Here is a 21856-nt window from a genome sequence, read left to right on the forward strand (position 1 = left end):
ACCGGTTGAGGGAAGATGGTTGGAACACTTGGTGGGTGGTGGCTGTGGTGCAGTGCTGACATTTATTCACATTCACACCTAAAGTGGAAAACAGGAGGGATAAAAAGATGGAGAGAGACAAGTTACATCACTGTTTTTCTGTGCTAAATGTATTCATTAAGTTCATATTGCTCCTGTCATGTCAATGCCGTGCGTATGAGTGATTTCTCCACCACAAGCTGAAGAGAGTGCAGGGTAATGCACGGTAAAGGAAATCACTTAAAGTAACGAATGAAATGGACGGGGAGGCTGACGGGGCTGACAGGCTGATAACAGCACAGCATGGCAGGGGAAAAGTGAGGGTGAAAAGGGTCAGAGTAGGGGGCTGTTCAACAACAAGATAGTTGTGATAGAATGCAAAATATTTCTCCTTGAGTCAGCCATAAAACTTTAAGAAAGGCAGAGGTGGAGGTTGCGTCAAACATTTCAGCTGTAATGGGTTATAAAATGGGCTCAGCCTCCATCTCTGCCAAAAATCATTGTCCTCATCCTCGGGGGAGGTGATGGGGAAGTAGTGGTCACCTTTAGTCCTACTGCGAGAAATGACCCTAGGCAGGTACAGACTCAAGCATGGAAATTACAGGGCTTAAGATACCTACGCCATTTACAGAGGCCCCAAAGGCACCCTTAGCCTGTGTACAAGCAGCTCTCCCTATTCTAGTTTATTGACATTTGACTGGTGACTAACTGTATCTTCGGCCAACTGTAAAATGCAAATTTTCCTTTTACTTATAAGTTATTGTTAAAGCAAATGTTTACCCAACATACAAAAAACATATTCTTACTGTCCTGTAGTGACATCTAACCATACAGATCGCTTTGGTTTTATTTGCCCGATTTTTAAGATATCCCTTCACCTCAGTACAATGGAGGTATGTGGAATTGTGAGCACCGCATAAGAAAGTCCATCTAGCTTCATAGTATCGGGGTGAGGGCAGTAATCTCAGAACCAGGTAAGTTGAAGTCAAACAAAACTTTTTGTATGGCTGGATACCACTAGGAGGCGTCTTCTTGAGACCATATAACTTATAAAATAAGAAATAGCACATACGAATATTCTCTTACAAATGAAAAGTTGAATTCATAAGAAATAAAACGCACTCTTGCTCAATTCAATACACCCAGGTTTTTTGCTTCTACAGCCTTATTCAGTCTTGTATGTTGCGCTGGGTACCGAATTCGATGCTTTTTAGGCACAGACGGAATTGCCTCCTTAGTATCGAGTATCGGAAAAATACCTCGTCATTCAATACCAAATTTCAATACCAAAGGACTAATAAATCTCATCAGCGTCAGTGATTAGCATGAAGCATGCTTCCACCAAGATCTAACAATGCTGCTGATTGGCTGTCTAACATTACACGTTGAGAGGCAGGCAGGAAAAACTCTACGTTACGCACAGAGACAGGGCTCACGTAGTAGGAGCGGAAAAATAAATAAAAAGATTTTTGTGCCGTATAGCTGAGTTTTTCAAGGAAATGTGATTATATAGCCTTCATTCCATTTCATATTGCCTTTGTATTATATTTTATGTTTTTTTTTTTTTAAGTAATTTTATTAAGTAAGTTTGTAATGTTCCCTGGTTGGAAATGATTATTTTTGTGTGTATGATGCCGAACTGTTACACTGTAACACTATGCTACATGTTTGTAAAGTTTTGCAAAGAAAAAAAAAAAAAAAAAGAAGAAAAAAAAAAAATTGATGTTATAAAATTGGTAACGAAAAAAGTATTGCTCAGGTACCGGTATCAAAGTCACAGTATTGTTATTGGTTCCGGTATCGAAAACTTGACTTTGAACGATACCCAGCCCTACTTGTATGACCACTGGCTTATGGTGGCTAATGTCAAGGCTGTTTTGTAACTGACATAACTGAGTCTGATTCTTCTCATGCTACTATAACTGTGTGTTAAAGGGAAACTATGCAGTTTCTTTAGCTTAATTTACCTTAACTAAACAGCTTCGGAGTCATTGGAATGGTTCTATGACTTTTTTCGGGTTGAATGTTGGTCATCTCGCTCCCCCCTAGCGCCTGTGAGAGGAAAAACCACCCTTGCAACTTTCGGACGGCGAGCATAGACAGTATATAAGAATGGACCAACAGATCCCGTTGCTCTGGACGGAGACCAGTGAAGGCCATTAGAAGCACTTTTCCGGTGATGGCTGAGCGTTACTGCGCAGCCTCCAACTGAGAGAGACGACGTAAATGTGACGTGAGCAACCTGTCTGAAAGTTGTAAGTCTTCTGATAGCTGTGCCAAGAGAAATCTCAATCATTCCGAATATTGCAGAGACGGAGAGCGTAGGTATATGTAAAGAGATAACATAGGCACAGGCTAATTATTGCTAACTAAAATGCTAGTTAACATTAGTAATTACACTTAAACAGCTAATGTGAGACGAAACTGCCTGCGCGCTTCTCCTGTACTATACGGTAATTCCTCTACTATGCGACAGTAAGTCGCGTGGTTATGACACAATCGTTAGCCTAATTTTAAAAAAACGTCTGCTACGGAGCCATAACGTTAGGTACAAGGTAATGGAGGCTTTTATACATTGTCGTGTTTCTTTAGAAATAAACAATGGACAAATAGAGTCTTTAAGCGCTTCAGATGTAAAGTTATTTGCTGTCAAAGTGGCGCCAAAATGAATGGCAGTCAATGGAATGCTAACGGGAGGTGATGGCTTATTAGCATTAAAATGGCGCCATAGGAGGTTCGCGGTCCGAGGAGAAGCTTACCCCCTTGACAGCGAGCCGCCGGCCTCAGCTTCAGGAAGTATCAGGAATATCAGGTCTCGCGATGTAACGAATTGCTTCACAGCACTGCACACATACACCCATTCAGGAACCGGATAGCTATAAGAACAAGGTAGCGATGGAGTTTTTCACACTCACGTCATGGCTGAACTGGCAAAAAAGAAGCAGAAAGCTAGAAAAGCATTGTCGGAGGAACAGAGAAAGAAGAAACGACAGACTGACCGAGCGAGGACTCAGACACAAGTAAACATAGGAGCTGCCTAATGTCTATTCCGAAGCTGTAGGGGGAGCTCTATAGAAAAACAGCGAAGAAATGGCCAAAACTGCATAGCGCCCCTTTAAGACAGAATGTGAAACAAAGTTTTATGGGTGGCACGATTGCATACAAAGTAAATGTAAAGAGTCACTCATATACAAATTTGCCTGGGGTGCTACGAAGTGACACAAACACATGTCCGTGCAAGTTAAAAATGTTTCAACGTCAGTGGAAAATTCTCACATATTCTGGCTATATGGTTTCATAAAAGTACATAGATGAGAGGGAAAATGAGATTAAATGAGGAGAGTAAAAGGAGAGCAAAATAACAGAAAGAAACCGAGTTTCTCAGAGGCTGAGCTGAACACAGACACACTCCCACAGACGCTAATATCTGTAGCAGTTAATGTAATAAAGTAATTTTCACTTTTTCAGCAAAAGTCTAGGTGTTGCCTGGTACATCATGTACATGACCTGTGTTGCTGCTATGTAACCTTTTTTTTTTTTTTTTTACAATGCTACCTAAAAAAACTTAATGTATCAAACAATGTCTCTGCCATTGTCAGTCAGGGAACATGTTCTTCTTGTAAATAGTAAATTACATTTCCTTTTACACAGTCATTTTCATGTTGTCAGCCTGTTATGTGAAATAACAGGTAGTCCAAGCCAACTACCAACTAATCACATATATGCCCACGCTCAAAGGCATCCACTCACACATAACCAAAGTCCAGCTCAGAGGCCTCTCCACGATGAGAAAAGTTCAGGCTGTTACGTGAATTACTCACACAGTACGTACAGTATATGAGTAATAGGTGTAGTAAAGCGAAGATTCAGATAGAGAGGCATTACAGAGGAAGAGTAGCAGGTGGAGGAGAGGAAAGCTGAAAAGAAGGTGATGAATGAGATGACTGAAGGCAAAGAGAAAGAGCAAAACAGTGAGAGAGAGAACTGGATTTTAAATTACATGGTGGCTCATGTCAGCAGCCGTAATTAGCAGCTTGGTCAGGTGTGATGAGTGGGACAGGAAGCATGAAAAGAAGGACAAAACAGCACAAACACCAAGGAGAGTCTATGAGGAACAGAATCTACTTGACACAATGGCAATGCAATTTGAAATTCCCTGAAGTGGAGAAAGTGAATGAGAACAGTATGCATGGCAAATTCATGGCTATGAATGGAAGTGAGCTCACAGACACGCAAACATGGCTGTGGTTTGCAGTTTGTCGCGTTCATTCAATTCAGACAATTCTTAAGCTGGCTGGCAGCCTGCCAAGTTAAATGTTGGTTTTGGTGAAAGGAGCAGGGGGGCAGACCGGGGTGAATGCTGGGTTACAGATAAACTTACAGCATGATACAAGTATCTATTCTGGATCTGACCCCCACTGAGCAGTCTCCGGAAATAAGAAAACGCAAGATTAAAAAAAACGTTCCTGCATGCACCAGAAAACACAGTATTCCTATAATTTATCTATATTTTAAGTGATGGCACAGTTTCATGTTGTAGCCTCTTGCACTCCTCAGCAGCTGAGCATTTATGATGTAGAATAGTTTTTTAAAATGGGATACACGTTTTCAGGATACAGTATATAAGCACAAACACAATAAGGATTTTTTGAAATATAAGAATGATGCCAAATGAAGCAAAAAGGAATTTGATAGTTCCAGGTTGTCAAATGTGAGAATTTGCTGCTTTTGTTGGTCTTACATTGTAGTAAAATATTTAGGTATCGGGCTGATTTGATGACATCACCTTGTGCTCTAGGATATTGTGATGTTTAATTGACCAAACAATTAATTGAAAAAAGAATCCGCAGATGAATCGATAACAAAAGCCCTAATTGCAACCGAAAGTCGTTGTCATCGATACTCTATTTTTATGATTTAAAACAGACTTGATTACCGCCTTTTTGTAGTAGATTACACATTCCAAAATGGCACAGTTATCAAGCATTACTCTGACCAAAAAAATAAATAATCAAGAATAATTCTGTTTTACCTCTGGTAAGACTCTCTGGAACTCAACATTAGCAAGTATGCAGCTGTTGCAGTGAGGAAGAGTTGGATATTGAATATCAACCTATTCAACAAGTGTCACTTTACATCTAATTGAGCTGCAGAACAGACAATAACAAGGATAATATGGTGTGCTGCATTTAATCCTGAATGCAAACAATACCTCCTTTGACATATTAAAAACTTAAACTGAATTGAATTAAGGTCTTTAAAAAAACCTTGCTTTACACTACACAAGCGCCAAAATGACCTCATCTCCTCTGTGCTGTGGCCTTGACTTCCGAACACAACACAGGTATGCCTTCTTTACACCCAAAGATGGAGTGGGTGACTGTCAGAAAATGAAGATGTATATGTCTAATCCGGACATAGCTGTGTGACAGCCAGTGCACCCCCCCCTCCCAAAGAAATCCTCATGCCCCGGGGCAAGAGAGTGACACACGCGCACACACACACACACACACACACACACACACACACACACACACACACACACACACACACACACACACACACACTCTTTCTCCAAGGAGGAGTCATGGGGCAAAGGGGAGGAGGGGAGGGAGCACAACAGGAGGAAAAGGGAGTGTATTTCTCAAAACACACACCTTCCCTCCTCCCATGTAAGAAGCAAGAGGAAGACTCACACACTCAAGTGTTCAGTTGTGCAGCCAGTCACACACAGGTTCACAGGATACTGAGGTTGGGTGAGCGACTAGGAGAGAGAAAGAAAGGACAAGAGACAGAGGACAGCCACTAGTTGATCATAGACACTCAAGCTTTCAAGGAGAGCACTGATAGCCTACCATATGTGTGGCTCCTCCCAAGGCTTCACAGTAAGTGTGCATCTTTTTCAAATAATTTGAATGATACTAATGTATCATAGATCTTGTGCTAAGTATTCATATTATTTACCAGTATGAACTGGAGTTCATTTTTTTTAACCTAGTAACTTATTCATTCACATTTTCCTTTGCATTACAACACTGTCGCGCGGAACATAATGTCAAAGTAAGGTAAGGAGTGCTTTCTAGAGTTAAATGTTCTGCAAGCCACACAGCTGTGTGCCTTTGACTCATGTCTTGATTTTCAGAATATATTTTCTGCCATGTCACTGGGGTTTGATGGTTTCGGAGTGAGCTGTCACACTTGTGATAGTCATTCCGAGTCAGCTGTGGTGACCACACTTCAGAGAAAAATAGGGGGAAACGTCGTCCGTAAATCTCATCTCTCTGCACTTTTATCTGAACTCCTTTTGTTTCTCTCCTCGAGAGTAAGCTGAGATATTTTGTTATTGCAGCAAACGTGCCACTATTGCATATATATTTTAGATTATTGTGTGAGCTTCGAAGGATTTTTAAATAATGAACACAACTTTTTTTTTCCATTTAGGCAGGTTAATTTAAGATTTGTTTATACGTGATTGTATAGAATTATATGCCAAAGCTTCCCTTCAGTCTTCATTTCAGTTTTGAGTTGAGTTTGGTCATCAGGAGGTCACATGAGTTTCGCAAATATTATCAACCACAGACCTTATCTGTCACTATCTCAGAGGCAAACTGATGAGCCTGAAAAAGGAAGTTCTGAGAGGGCACATCTGAGCATTGTCTTGTAATCACAAGTCTTCTATCTCCTTCTCTTTCACTATTTGACTGTTTCATCCCATCAGCCGGGGCACTCTGCCTTTGTCAGAGCTGAGGTGCCTGACAACAATCTTCCTGAGAAGAGAGTGATAGACAGTAAGGAACAGACACAAAGAAAGAGACTTTAGACTTGGCTGAGAGCCAAGTCAGTCAGTTCAGAGGAAGTCTGTGCGATTCACTGGGAGTGCTGATTTCCTTGTGAAAGTGGTGCTGCTCCGGGGGCTGACGTGCACAGGAACCTCCCTTATAGCCCAGAGGTTATGAATTGGAGAGTCACAGGATGTATGGGACAGTGGGGGCAATGGGGCAGCAAGCACCAAAGTTCCACTTTGAAGTTTGTTTGTCCGGTAGTTGCTGTTGATGGGAAAGTTAGATTCTCCGCCACTTCTCCTCCTCCTTAACATCCCTGACTTGCCCCCTGCCTTCTCTATGTCACATCTCGCACTCTGGAATCTAATTTTAGCTCCATTCAAAACTTGACTTCCCTTGGTACTTCAGCTGTTGCTTGTGTCTGTGTTTGTTTCCCTTATATTGTGACATAAAAGGAAAAGGTAAAAGGAAAAAAAAGTCTTTGGTCAATACTCCCATCGCCAGAATCATGTTTTTTTTTTTTTAGATATGGAATGACAGACATTATTTTATGTCTCTATGTTTTCTGTAGGCCTCCTCCTCTTCGTGCACCACAGCCATGTTAACCCCAGAAAGCTCACCGCAAAGCACAGGGGTCATCACAGCAGCGATGCCAGAGACACAGGATGCAGACATGACATCACTGAGCGAGGCAAACTTTGAGGAGAAATGCACTTATATCGTCAAGGACCAACATCTGGAGGAAGAGTCCGAAAACAACAGCAAGACACGAGCTGAGAGATCCTTACCCAGAAACCTGGCGCTGAAACGCTGCCACATCTCGGCAGAGGTATGCAGTAAAGCAGATCTCAGTTGTTGGTGTGTGTCATTCAAATTGTCTAAGAAAGTTGAGTTTTAAGGAGTTCTTACAAAAACCAAAGCAGGAAAAAGATGCAATCCCAATACATCTAAATGGTATGTAAGCATGTACTGCAGTTATGTTTTGTGTAACTGCCGACAGATTGCGTCACGCCAACATCCTTCCATCCACTCATCCATCCTGAGGAGGGAAGTACTTGACATGTTGTCTAATTTCAGCCTTTCCTCTCTGCTATGTATGTGTTGAGGCAGAGGCTGAGAAAGGCAAGCCCCTCAGCACACAGCCTGAGGTATCTATGATTAGTAGCTAGTACTGCCTCAGATTCCCAACCCTTTGTCCCAGCACACAATTACACCGTAAAGCAGAGCACCAGCACCGGCACCCACTTTATGGATTACACCATGAACATCATCCGGATTAAATGCGTCAGTTAAAGTAAGCTGAAGTGGAGGATAGGTTATGTTTAACTGGATGGACTAGGAAATTGCAGATAGCGAGATAAATACACGATAGAAGATTAGCCCAGTGCACTATCAATGGAGAGGAAACATTAGCTTTCCTTACGCAAGATTAGGGTTGGGCCTCTGTAGATGAAAGATGGTCAGGCGAGATCAGAGGAAGTAGCCTCAGCGTCTGCAGTCAATTACCTGTACTACCACTTTGACCTTCTAATAAGGTCTGTCTGGAGTCTGGTTGACACCAAAGAGCAGGATACATTGCAGTAATCTGTGACACAGGGGCACCTCAAATGGAGCAGTGTGACGAAGCGAGGGTATAACTAGCTGGATAGACTGGAGATAAACTCTATGGCTAAGCATGTAGTGGTTGATCCAGCTACATACACCAAGCCAGTATTGCTCCAAGATAAAAGAGAGACTACATTACAATTGCTTGGGGGGACTTGAACACGGAGCTCAAAGTGCAGTTGACTGGTCCGGGTGTGCCCATGACACCTTATCCCTCCCACACCCTGGAGGCTCGAGACAGAGGGGTGAGTTTCACAGCTGCGGGTAGCAGAACAAGAGTGGTGGTGACATTTTAATATGGTGGAGAAACTAAAGATAACGTGGGCGATTGCCTTAGAAATATTCAGCATGTGAAGGAACGGACATATTCTGTCACAGCTGAGCAAAATTCTCATTTTCTCTGGGAAAGATTTGTCATGACAGCCAATATATACAAATGATATAATAATAACAACAAATTGCTTGGGTGTTTAATTCCTTTTTCTAGAAATAGCAATTTTCCAGTGAATTGACCCGATCCCTTTTGTTAATCACCAAGAAACCAGCACAGGGTGCAGAGTCAGATAAGAAGGACTGTATTCCCAACATTGGGAATGTTTTTCAGCTCTGAGAGCATCCGGCTGTTTGCTCAGGCCTCCAATTTGTGTGCCACTCTGTTGTTTGATGATTTCATGTCCTCCTTGTTAAACAGGTGCTTGGGGTGACCAGTAAGGAACTGATTCCTAAGGGAACACGTTTTGGCCCTCTGGTGGGGGAAAGCTACACCAATGAAACGCTGCTGAAAGACGCTGACAGGAAGTACTTCTGGAGGGTAAGTGAGCTGCATGTCAGTTTCTGGATTTGAGCGCTTGCATGTGAAATTAATCTTTATGTGTCAAAACTGTGTACATCCTGTATCTGGAGACGCTGCTGTGGCATGGCACGAGTTAGCAGTTGTGGTCAAAGGTCTGACATCCTGTGAAAGTAACGACTCAGTCTGCCAATGCTTGGGTACCTTTAAATGATGCTGGATCATATGGGTTTAAATGTGCATGCACTGTAAATGTGTGTTTGCCAGTTCTCTGCATGGCTGCCTGAGGTCACACACACAGCTGTTTGGTTTCAGTGACGCAGCGGTTGTCCTCTCTCTCCGCTTCTCTCGGCAGCGGTATCGCTGCCAGTAAATACACCGTGCACATGTCCGCACTTCTCAAGACTCATAAACTCTCACACTGACTAAGCAAGGAAGTGGCTTTGAGCCTGAGAACTGTTATGTTACAAATCAGCAGCATCTTCCATTACACACGAACGCCTGTGTAATTCTACAGTTTAGAGTCAGCAACCTTGAAATCATGCAACCCCAACCAAAACTTGCCACAGCCATAACACAGACAATGTGTTAACATTACAGCCATGACTCAAATGACAGCACAGCCTCAAAGAGCAGATAGCAAAAAAAAAAATGTATAGGCTGAAAGAGGAGGCTATGTCACCGCAAAGACGATAGGTGAGAGTCGTAGTGGGCGAGATAGTATACTACAATCCAGTCATATGGTGAAATTCTTATTCACTGTTGCTTTCATCACTCTATGACTTGTGTGCTGCAAACACAGGCAGCACCTATCTCAGCTGAAAGAACACACAGTATTTACCATAAAGGCATTAAGAAACCTGTGACATCATAGTTTCTGATTCAGGTCATGTCATCATCAACTGACTTCTTGTCATATCTCACAATGCAGGTTTTCTCGGAGGGGCGTTTACACCACATCCTGGATGGTTTGATCGAGGAGCGGAGCAACTGGATGCGTTATGTCAACCCGGCCTGTACTGTGGAGGAGCAGAACCTGGTTGCCTGCCAGAGTGGTTTGGACATCTACTTCTACACCATCAAACCACTTCAGCCGGGCCAGGAGCTCCTGGTGTGGTACTGCCCTGAATTCGCCAAGCGCTGTAACTACCCTCCACTGGGCCAACTCGCTATGGACAGTGTTGGTAAGTGTGTGAATATCCATTTCTTATATCTTAACTTGGTGGAAGGACTGAGTGTTTTCTGGACACCTTAAGTTAACAAGAACCATTCCTGTGCCCACGCTTTGAGACACATCTGTTATTAAAAAGCTCCCAATCAAAGTGCCCGGCGACTGACACACTCTTTGTGTGCGTGTTTAAGAAGTTACTATGTCACACACACGGCTCTTTTGTTAAAGCAGGACACAAAGGAGGAGAGTAGAGTCCTGAAAGCAGAGAGGGTCTGTCTGCCAGGTATAGTACCTGTGTAAGATGAGACCAATTTCAGGACTATAGGCAATGTTGCAGTTTCCCTTTTTTAACTCCACACAGAAACACAGCTGGCAGCTCTTTGACACACAAAGCATTCGGCTTTTCATTCACAAACACAAAGAGTGCACATGCTAACAGAGAGACCGCATGCACACACCAAAATACTCATTTACACGCATGCTCACACACACAGAGGCTGCCTGAGGTGCTAACAGCATTCTGGCACGACTGCTCTTATTTATTTGGCTCTTACGAAGGAAGAGAGGTAGGAACCGCTCCAGTGACTACTTGAACTTCCTGACAAGACGACCTGTTGACAGATTGATATCTCACTGAGTGTTGGCTGTTTGTTTGCTGAGAGCTGGCCTCTTAGGAGAGGGGGGAGGGTAACACGGGGGAGCACACAGTAGATAAGGGTTGCTCTGTGTTTGTTGATGTTAATTGTGTCCAAGAGTAGGTGAAATGTGCATGCATACTTCTGTATTTCGTCTTCCTCTGTTGTCAGCTTGCGTCCTTTGTCTATGCAGGAGCAGAATCTCTCCTCGTGACTTCCTGGATAGAAAGTGGGAGGATTTGCTCAGATGAATTACAGCTTTGGATTTCATAAAGTTGACCTGTGTGTAGACTTTAGTTTTATTCATAGGTCAGTTGTTGTGTTGACGGGTATATATTTTTCACTTCATCAAGCATCTTTAAGAATGATTCATGTCTGTGGTTCATCAGTCACTTATAAAAAAGAATTCCTTATCCTGTGCTGTCCTGCTTGTGGTGGAAAATACTGCCCAGCATTCTAATGCAAATAACATACTGTTGCTATCTGTATCCTGATCAGACGTCTATTGTTTCACATGTGGTGTCCACTTTCATAGAGTGCCACGGCAAATCTGAGAGACAGGCAAACACACCTTATATAAAACACACACACACACACACACACACACACACACACACACACACACACACACACACACACACACACACACAGCATAAAGCTTTGGACTTGAGCACATACCTTTGAAAGTAAAGATACACAGTGATTTCAACAAGGAACTCATGTGCATGATCACATTAATGTCATGGGTTTATGTATGACTCAACTGAATAATGATGATATTGTTACTGAAAGTCTAAAAATGATTTCACCTGTTTCTGATGTTATGTCCCAATTTATTTGTCCCACAGATCAGAGTCAAGCTCAGAAAAAGACAACAGAAAAACGAGGACACAGCGTCTCTGAAATCCTCAGAGACGAGCCGTCCAAATCCCTGACTACCTCCCCCAGACGTCTGGATAGTCCCTTGTCTCATGTCAACCTCCCAGCAGTTTTTCCCCTGTGCCCCCGTGTTGTCTACCCAATCCAGCCCAACTCAGAATCCATCCATGGCCACAGACATGCAACTCTACCACATCTGCCATCCGGTAGCCATCCAGCTGCCAAAAGACCAACTCTAAGTGGTCCTGTCCCTTCCAGTTTGCACTTCACCTTTCAGCACAGTCAAGGCCCTGTTATAGCCAAACCTTACCAAGAGCCTTCTGTGCCTGATCGAGTTCATCCTGCACTGAGGCATTCTCCCTATTTACTGCCTCACTACTCGCTCGGCCTTAACAGCATTCTACCTCATTCTTACCCATTGTACAGAGATCGACTGAAACCTCACTTAACACTCTCATCTAATTTACTGCCTTATGCACACTTCTTCCAACCTCTGGCCAACGGACACAAAGACTTGACACTTGCGCTATCCGACACCAAACAAGACCTCATTCTTTCACCAACCAGTGAGCACAGAGACAGGACAAACTACCTCAGAATCCCCTCACATAACCTCAGAGATTTCACACACTCTCCTCCCAGCAATGTCCAAGCAGACCTTACTATACCCACCACGTCCAGTGCTTCATCCATGGTCACCTCACTCCGCAGAGCACTGCCCTCTCTTGCGCCTGGAGGATGCTCACCACCAGTGGGCATGGCCGCCTTTTCAGATTGCCTTCCTTCCAAACCCACCTCTGCCACTCAGAGCAATACTGAGGATGCAATGGACCTCAGGAAGATCACACGAGGTGGGCAGGTTATTGGCTACAAGACCCTGTCTTACCCCCTCACTAGGCAGAATGGAAAGATTCGGTATGAGTGCAATGTCTGTGGAAAGGTCTTTGGGCAGCTGTCCAACCTCAAGGTTAGTTCCTCTTCATCATATTTTTAAAGGGGAAGAAGGGAAACAATGCCTAAACACAGTGGCTGTAAACTGACTTGCACAACATTAAAAGTGGCTAGAGAATGTTAGAATTTACCAGCCACAATGGTTTCTTGAGTTTGACAGAATGAATAAATGTACGGTAAATACTCATTTCTGACATGTTGTCCTCAGGTCCATCTGCGAGTGCACAGCGGAGAGCGTCCCTTCAGGTGTCAGACCTGCAATAAGAACTTCACTCAGCTGGCCCATCTGCAGAAACACTACCTGGTTCATACGGGAGAGAAGCCTCATGAATGCAAGGTATGACTATATCTTAAATTAAAGAAATAGTTTGACATTTTGGAAAAGATTTATACCATTCTGACGACTGTACGGTAAATATGTGGTTGTAGCCAGCAGTCAAGGGTCCAAGGGTTACAAAATCTGCCAACCTGCACCTCTAAAGCTTACAAAGTAACATGTTATATCTTGTTTTTTTAATCCATACAAGAATTCAAGTGTAAAAATGTCAATTTGCCGTTTAACAATGGGTTATTTGTTTATTTCTTGGCCCGGACAAGTGACTTCATAGAGTCTCCTGGCCAAGAAATAGTTCAGCACATTAATCCCCCATAACACCACAACTAGATGTTTTTACATTTACAAAAAAGCATATATAGCTATTGCTTTAATGTCCATAAATCATCCTCAAATATTTCATCCCCTTACGCTATCAAAACTAGAGGTATACTGTGACAGATCTAAAAGATTCTAAAACATTTACTCCTTGGCTGTTTTGACACAGGTGTGCCATAAGCGATTCAGTAGCACTAGTAACTTGAAGACCCACCAGCGTCTACACTCAGGTGAGAGGCCCTACCAGTGCAAGCTCTGCCCAGCCCGCTTTACTCAATTCGTCCATCTCAAGCTCCACAAACGCCTCCACACTGGAGAACGGCCTCACAGGTGTCCTTGCTGCCCCTGTGCCTATCTCCACTACTGCAGCCTCCAGGTGCACCTCCAAGGCTTCTGCCCTCTCTCCCCTGCGGCATCTCACAGACACTCACCGGAGGAGCTACACCGAGTCAATGCGGAGATTGAGAGGTTTGATATGAGCGAGGCGGCAGAGCAGCTAGAGGCCATGGCTGCAGAGGCCAAGATGGACAACGGGAATGTTACTGATTTAATAAAGAAGATGGAGACTCATTCCTCTGGCCCCCATGATGACGAAGAAGGGGAGACTGAGCTGAGCATCTACACATCAGCAAAGGAGTGTTCTGCCGTTCAGCTGCATCATGCCAGCCCTCTACCTCTGCATTCAACCAGCATCAAGCTGGAGTCAGGCTGCATATCAGAACCCTAAAACAGCCTTGCTAATCCAGCCATATAATCCTTACAGGTCAACTCAGCAGCTGTCTGTTACTGCCCTATTTGAAGCAAAGCCTTATCTCAATCATGGAATGCATAGTCTATACTCTACACAGGCTGTAGCATGTGAAGAATCAAGACTTTACCAGCATGGCCTGGGGCCAGTGGCTTGATTGATTTACATCATTGTTAATTTATTCTGTTCTCTAATATTAATCTAAAATGTAGATTTGGGACATTTTCTGCAATTTTATTTTTGTATATCTGGAACATCTTCATGGAACAACAACTAAACATGTGATTTTGCATAAACAAAGCTTGTGGTTAATTGCGTGATTATTGTGTTTATTTGTGTGTGCGTATTTAAGCCACCTATTTAAAGTGTCAATTACTGTACAGGCATGACTATGTAGTATCGGTGAGTGTTGAAGTATTAACACAGATGAAACCTCACTTTTGCATGTAATGTATATAGTCGCCTTTGTGTGTGTGTGTGTGTGTGTGTGTGTGTGTGTGTGTGTGTGTGTGTGTGTGTGTGTGTGTGTGTGTGTGTGTGTGTGTGTGTAGTGTGCTAATGTGGTGACGTAGATAAACATCCTGTTATGAGTCCTGGGACACTCACCACCAGTAAGTGTCAACCCTTCACCCTGGAAAAAAAAACACAACCAAATTATTTTTTACTCTCAATAAGATCCTGCTGCTAATTTTGTACGTGTACTTCCATATTTTAGTTTCAGTATTAATCAGATGACAAGACAATAAACCAACAACCGATGACTCTACAGTTTATTCCGAGACATAAACACAGATGTTAGATTATTTCTGAGTATACTTTTACAGATAACTGTATAATAACACTTACCAACCATATATCTTAGAGAAATGTAGGAATGCTTCACAGATACTACATGAAAATATCATAACACATTGGGGCAGGAGGCCTGGCATGCTCTGTGACTTTCTGTGCAGTGATGTTCTGTGATCCTCACTTTACCACTTCAAAAGGGTGTCAGGTGGCCACCCAATTATTAGACAAATTACAACGTACAGAGCATGCATCATCAATGCTGATGACACTCCTGATCACAGCGTGCCTTCCAGCTGCTCTGGAGCTCTTCTGCCTCCATGCAAGAAAAGCAATGGAAGAAGAATATTATCTATTAACATAGTGCTGTAGCCTATAATTCTTGGGGAAAAAACCTGACCTGTGACCTCCCTGTACTGGAGGAAATTAAAACTCTGATCAATAATAAGTCTAGCATAATGAAATAAGTAAGATATGCATCCAATGAAACATTAGGGTATTTATAATTTAAATAAGTGGAGGGAGGTCGGGGAAGAGGTAATGTTTCCAAGGTGGAGGGAAGGTGAGCTCTGTAGTCACAGTTACAGTGGACGGTCGGTAAACTGATGCCCCTTTAAAACCGCGCAGTGACGTCACATATTTTTGACTGGGGGACAGGCAGCGGGAGAAGAAGGGAGCAGCAGATGTATCCAGGGTGAAGGATGCCCAGGATAATGTCACCAGTGTATCCACTCTCTCACCTATCCGTATCATGATAAACGCTGCTGGGGCGGTCGCACGCAGGATGCCGTCGGCGGTCCGGCGGAGCGGATGCTGGATAGCATGGTGCCAGGCGGTCCTGCTCGGCGTGTCGGCGCTGGTTATCGTGGCCGAACGGACCGCTCGTAAGTGGGCATAGAATACCCCGTGCTAGCGGGCTGCTAGTTTGCTGGTGCGGGCTGACACTGAATATGAAAACAGCGCAGGGGAATGTTTTATTTGTGTGGAGAATTTTCCTTGGCTTTAATGAATGAAAAGGGCTGTTGTTCAGCCATTGTGCTTCGTGCTGGAGCTTTCCAGCAGCAGCAGCAGCCGTAGTTCAGGTTACAATTCAAACGGTGACGCTATAGCACAGCCTTTAGCTACTATTGAATTGACAAACCTAACGTTAGCTACTTTTATTTCATGTAGAGCGATGTGACATTGGCATTGGATAGGTCACAGCCGAAAATGATAACCTTCGCAGTAAAAGGTTGTCCTTAATATAGGAGAATAATGCTCACCTTTTAGATTTCTCTCGTACCCACTCTCCAAAACACATTACTGAATAGCCCATTATTATAATGATTACTAATGCTGTTGGTATTAGTATTATTGCACATCTGAAATCTGTATTGAAAATAGTGTGCACTCCCATGTGTGACGATTCCCTGACTTAGCAGATCAATGGGGCAAGGGCAGGACACAGGAGAGACGAGGTGACTGGATGTGTACAAAGTGTGACTGCCTTCAGCAGGTAGGCCTATACCATTCCCACAAGATAAAAAGACTGTGCTGCTGCTTGAACTGGGGTCAGCGTGTCACAGAAGAAATTAGACAGTTCTCACAGTGCAAGAGGTCTTAATTAAAGACACATACTAGCAGGCTGTGTTAAAGCCAGGAGTCAGACTCTGGCCTTTTCTTGGTGGAGCTTGTGTCATCTCATCAGAACAGCTTCTTCTCATATCAAACTTTAGGATAATTCACTTGGGCAATGTGTATGTGCTCTTTAATTTCTCAAGGACTCTGTCGTCTTCTGCAGCTCTCAATACATCCGGCTGGGTTTAATATGTTTCCTTTAAAAACTGCATGACTATATGATGAATCAGACTGTACTTCATCTCATGAATTCTTAACCTAAAACAAACACATCTCACTTAGAAACACAAAATACTTATACCACCTTGCATCTGCGTGTCTGTATTGTTTGTGTGTTAGTGATCTACTGTATAGGGTTTTACCTTTGGAATGAGGAGACGCAGTGGGCAGGCCTCACTCTTGGCCTCTTTCTACCGGGGACGGCAGTTCAGCTGCTTAGTATGAAATGGTACTATGATGACGGTGATGACAGGCGATGCTACCTCTCTGTCATACACATACTGCACTTGGGCATCTTCAAAAGGTAAGATCTCTGCAACTCCAGATGTTATATTACAAAATATAGCATCATTTGCATACATAGAATATGTTGTTAGGATTTAACCCATTGTGTCCCCGTAGGAAACAAACCAAGTACACGGAAAGAAAGATTCTGTAACTGAAACCTTCACCAGGAGGTTACTGTATCACTTCTCTGGTATCTGTCTCCCTCTTCTGGCAGGTTCTGGGACTGCATGAGGTCTGTGTTGCACATGCAGGGCTCAGTGGCTGAGCTTGGAGCGGCTGTCATGCAGCAGGCAGATGTTGCTGCTCTTTGGTTGCTGGAGGCCCTCGTCCTCACGCTGCCTCAGAGCCTGCTGCAGGCATATGTCGTGGTGTCCACTGATGTGGGCATCATGTCCCCAGGTAAACTGATGTTAGCATGACTTATTGGCTCTGCATCTTGTTTGTGGCATGTCAATTGTTGTAGACAGTGTCAGTATAAGAGATAAAAATAGTTTTTTCATACTTTCACCTTGTGTTTTTACCCTCAGTGGCCTATTGCTGTGGTCTGTGTGTGCTGTCTATTTCCTGGGCCCTGGTGCTGTACAGCAGAGCCTGCTGTCTGATACGACCCGGCCACCTGGCAATGCCTCCGGCAGCCCTGCTGTGCCAGCTGGTGTGGAGGGCAGGCATGCTGGGTGCAAGGGTGACTTGCCTTATGTTCTTTGCCAGGGTCTTTAACTGGTGGGTCTGTGGAGTAGCAGGTGAGCAGCAAGCTCCGTGGGTGATTTTGTGTAGCTGACACTGAAAGGAAGAGAAAGGATGCAATGAAATGATAATATATTATTGCCTTATAGTAACATAGTACACAAATGCAAGTAGAGCTCAAAGACTAATTTAGGTAGAGATTCTTATTAATTTATACTAAAGTTAATAAGTGATGTAATTATCCTCAGAGTGATGCAGCATGTCCTCTTAATCCAGTTTTCACTTGCCTCTTTGCATCAGCTTGATACACTGCATATGGATTCCCTATTGCGCTTTTATGTCCTTGTCTACTTTTACGTTGACCTCTAGGTTTCCACTGGCTCACGGCCTCCTTCTGGCTGGTATCACAGCAACCGGACATCTGCACCGGCCCCTGGTGTTGGCGTGCCTTTAATGGCATTATGGGGCTAGTCCACATCTTCTTCTTCTTCAACGTCAAAGACGGACCCTCACGCTTCCGCATGGCCAGTTTTTATGCAGTAAGACGTGACTTTTCACTGTGATTTTGGTGCCTGTTTGTAATGTTTTATGCTTCCTGTTTTCAGCACTGCCTCGTTGACTTACACACGGGGCAACTACGCACATAGATATACACACACAGGCAGACAGTTTGCATTGTCATCGTCACCTCTGCTTGCCTAGTGTACAGTGACGTAAAGCTTTCAACAGATGACTGATGGCGTGACCTTCTTTCCTCCTTCAGTTCATGCTCGTAGAAAACGCCACTCTGCTGCTGGCCGCCTCCGACTTCCTTAGCGAGGCATCATGGGACAGCATGACCCTTCCCACCACTGTGCTGTGTAGCTTTTTCCTCGGTGAGTGACTCTCTCTCTCTATCTGCACTCCCTTTGTTGTGGAACAGATTTGTCTCTGATGTTTTAATGTTCAATGCTTATCATTAGACTAGTGACAAAACATCCAATAGTTTCAGCGGTATCTTAGTAATTAAACCCCAATGGTGATTCAAATCAATTAAAACTAATTCTAAGTAGGAAACCACAGCTATGGCATTACAAATAGTAATAGCCCTTTGAGCGCTACTACTTGTTAAATAACAGAGATATTAGAAACACAATTGATGATATGGTGCAAGTTTACCATCCTAACAAAGACATTATGTGCAAAGTATTTATATGCATTTATATTCTGATTTTTATTTTTTCATTTTAGGTATAGTTGAACATGATGGTAAATAAACAGTGATCTTTAATGCATTGAAAACTGCATTGAGCAATCAAGTGACAGTGAGCTGTAAAAGTACAAGTATACTAAAACATGCTGAGTGTACTAAAGTCAACTGTTTCCTGTTCTTTGCTTCCCAGGTGCTACCTCTCTTGTCCTATACTACCGGTTCCTCCATCCCAAGTCAACAGAGATCAGCCACGGTACGAACCACAACCACATGGGCAGCACATGTATAGATCAAGGGGAGTCATCCTACTCTTTCGGGGATAAAAGCCTACCAGCTGCCTCCATTCAAAACCACGGCAGCTTCTCCCTCTCAGGTGTGGCTGGTTCTCTGCTGGAGCACCCAGGAACCTGTGGGGGCCAGGGTAACAGCTCCTGCCCTTGCTACCACCACCACTGGCTCCTAATCCGTCTGGCTCTGAAAACAGGAGACCTGGGGAAGATCAACAGAGCGTATGGGGCCGACGGAGCAGCAGCCATACTGGACATGGAGGAGTATAACCAAGAGTTTAAGAGTAACGAGGGCATGACTATCACAGCAGGAGGCAGCTGTGGGGGGGTCTCCACTTCTGAGTCTCAGGGGAAAGGCCTGGCACCTCTCTCGGACTGCAAAGATGAGTTTCAGAGCGTGAGCGAGCCCACGTCAACCGGACAACCGGAAGAAGAGGATGACAGTCTGGAGATGGAGAGCCCAATGGAGTCACCCGCATCAGATTTCAAACGGAGCTCACCAGAGGGCAAGTCTGTGTTTGGAGACAGCCCCGAGCCGTACTTCTGCCCTACAGAGTCAAGTTCAACCTTATATTTCAGCGCTGATCCTCAGTCTCCCAGCAGTGCCAGTAACCCCCGTTTAGACCGGGACATTGGGGGTCTGGAACAGGGGGTGCGCCTCACCTCGATCCCCAGCGACCCAGCCCTTCACAGAGATATTCGTGGGCTAATGGGCCGGGTTGGACCACGCTGCACTTCCACTCCTAAATTGGACTCTGGAGCACTGGACTCCCCATCTAGTGTCCCTCATTTCACAGGTCCCAGGAGGCAGCTTATAATGTCCCGAAGAGATGAAGGCGATAACTTCTAAGTTTCTCAAGACAGAATCAGGGAAAAAGTAACAGCAACATATCCAACATTAAAGGAAAATACCAGCTTTTTGGAAGGCTGCTTTTCTATCTGATCAGTGCTGTAGGATGAGAAGTCTGCCAGAGATTTCACCTCTGTATGTCTATACATTTAGTACACTGCGGGGCATACTATACGCATAATTTTTGGGATAATGCTAAGCTAAACTGTATTCTTCTCACATCATAACTATTTTCTAATTTCCCAAGTGCTGGACACACAGAGGTGAAACCTTTAGCAGTGTTTTCATCAGACATGAAGAACATTAAAGAGCTAATTGGCCACAAAGGTGGTATATGGAGCTCAGGCACACCTATCTGACTAAACATTTTTTTTCTTCTATTGATTTGCTAGCAATTAACTTAAGCCTCAAGAGTTATGCTGTGCAACAAAAGTGAACACTGTTTCTACCAGATTGTTATAACATATTGAGGAGGTAGCCATGACTTTTATTAATAAAAGTCATTAGAAATATGCAGCGTTTTTATGATTTCAGGCAACTGATGGTCTTTATATTACATACCGAAACTGCTGTTATTCATGTTAAAAATTGCCAGCAGTAATGAGAACAGAGAAACTATTCCTAGATCTAAAGGGGACAGGAGTGTCTGACCTCTGAATCTTTACCATCTCAGCATAAGCCAGAACTTTGTTGGCTTCTTAAAAGCACAATTATCTTCTATACCATATGTATATTGCTGTGATTTTTTTGTTATTCCCATAAAAACATCCCCTGCCCATCAGAGAATAATATACTGTATTTTTTGTATAATCATATTAACTGCCATCGCTTTGAGCAGGGCTAGTGTGCCAACCTGGCAAAAACTGTTTCATGTTTTATCTTTATTTACATGTTGACCATGTAATTGCTAACATGTCTTTTGAATTTACATTATGTTGGGGGGGGGGGAAATAATGTCTCAGACACTGACTTTAAAAGCTTTCAAATGTCTATTGTGTAACAAAATGAAAGATGCTAATGAGGTACTTGTAGTGACTTTTTTATGTGCTCTTGATTGCTATTGCTAGGGCACAAATGAATTTTTGCTCATTACTGTTCTGTAAACGGTACGAAATCCACTAACAATGCAGTGAAATGATGCTGGTTTTTCCTCTTGCACCCAGGTGACTGCCTAGCCACTGGTGGCTTTAAATAAGCAATAAATAGCCAACATATTGGGGTGACTGAATACAAGTGTTTGTAATTATTTAAACGTTGTTTTTATATTTATGGTATCAAGTAAGTTGTTTTTAAGTTGAATTCATTCTGAATGTTTTTGAGCATTTAAGACGTCCACTGCTCTGTGACCACACCACCAGTGGGGGGAAGAAGTATTCCGATTTTTTACTTAAGTAAAAGTAGCAAGTAGAAATACTCTGTTAACAGGTTAAAGTCATGCATTCAAACTCTTACTTAAGTAAAAGTAATAGTATTGTTATAGTAGTATTAGCATCACAATATACTTTGATGTACCAGAAGTAAAAGTACTTGTGTAAATGTTTATATATACCCTATGTTATAGGATTATAATTAGTAATGCATTAATGTGTACATTACTTTAATGTTGCCGCTGGTAAAGGTGGAGGTAATTTCAATAACTATATACAGTATTGTTGAGTAGCTTTACCTATAATAATATATAATGTAGTTGATTTCTATT

General features: G+C 43.2%; 2 protein-coding genes across 2 annotated transcripts; both read left to right on the top strand.

The window, feature by feature from the left end:
• Positions 1 to 5691: 5691 nt before the first annotated feature.
• Positions 5692 to 14543, top strand: prdm1c (PR domain containing 1c, with ZNF domain). Its single transcript, XM_078273935.1, has 7 exons — positions 5692 to 5903; positions 7372 to 7629; positions 9097 to 9216; positions 10127 to 10379; positions 11850 to 12847; positions 13040 to 13168; positions 13653 to 14543. The coding sequence occupies exons 1-7, from the start codon at positions 5877 to 5879 to the stop codon at positions 14208 to 14210; spliced, it is 2343 nt and encodes a 780-aa protein (XP_078130061.1). The 5' UTR covers positions 5692 to 5876; the 3' UTR covers positions 14211 to 14543.
• A 1096-nt stretch (positions 14544 to 15639) lies between these two features.
• Positions 15640 to 21384, top strand: xkr5a (XK related 5a). Its single transcript, XM_078273936.1, has 7 exons — positions 15640 to 15904; positions 16977 to 17160; positions 17359 to 17543; positions 17672 to 17884; positions 18198 to 18367; positions 18592 to 18703; positions 19211 to 21384. Exons 1-7 carry the CDS (start codon positions 15772 to 15774, stop codon positions 20155 to 20157), a joined length of 1944 nt encoding a protein of 647 aa, XP_078130062.1. The 5' UTR covers positions 15640 to 15771; the 3' UTR covers positions 20158 to 21384.
• The last annotated feature ends 472 nt before the right edge of the window (positions 21385 to 21856 follow it).

The sequence above is a fragment of the Sander vitreus genome, chromosome 18 (assembly GCF_031162955.1).
Source record: "Sander vitreus isolate 19-12246 chromosome 18, sanVit1, whole genome shotgun sequence".
Lineage (NCBI taxonomy): Eukaryota > Metazoa > Chordata > Actinopteri > Perciformes > Percidae > Sander > Sander vitreus.

Excerpts from the sequence above, each read along its gene's own strand:
- xkr5a (XM_078273936.1), top strand. The coding sequence starts at position 15,772 with ATGATAAACGCTGCTGGGGCGGTCGCACGCAGGATGCCGTCGGCGGTC. Across the intron at positions 17,161-17,358 it reads CACTTGGGCATCTTCAAAAG|GTTCTGGGACTGCATGAGGT; the intron begins GTAAGATCTCTG and ends CTCTTCTGGCAG. Across the intron at positions 17,544-17,671 it reads TGTGGGCATCATGTCCCCAG|TGGCCTATTGCTGTGGTCTG; the intron begins GTAAACTGATGT and ends TTTTACCCTCAG.
- prdm1c (XM_078273935.1), top strand. The coding sequence starts at position 5,877 with ATGTGTGGCTCCTCCCAAGGCTTCACA. Across the intron at positions 5,904-7,371 it reads GCTCCTCCCAAGGCTTCACA|GCCTCCTCCTCTTCGTGCAC; the intron begins GTAAGTGTGCAT and ends TGTTTTCTGTAG. Across the intron at positions 10,380-11,849 it reads ACTCGCTATGGACAGTGTTG|ATCAGAGTCAAGCTCAGAAA; the intron begins GTAAGTGTGTGA and ends TTTGTCCCACAG.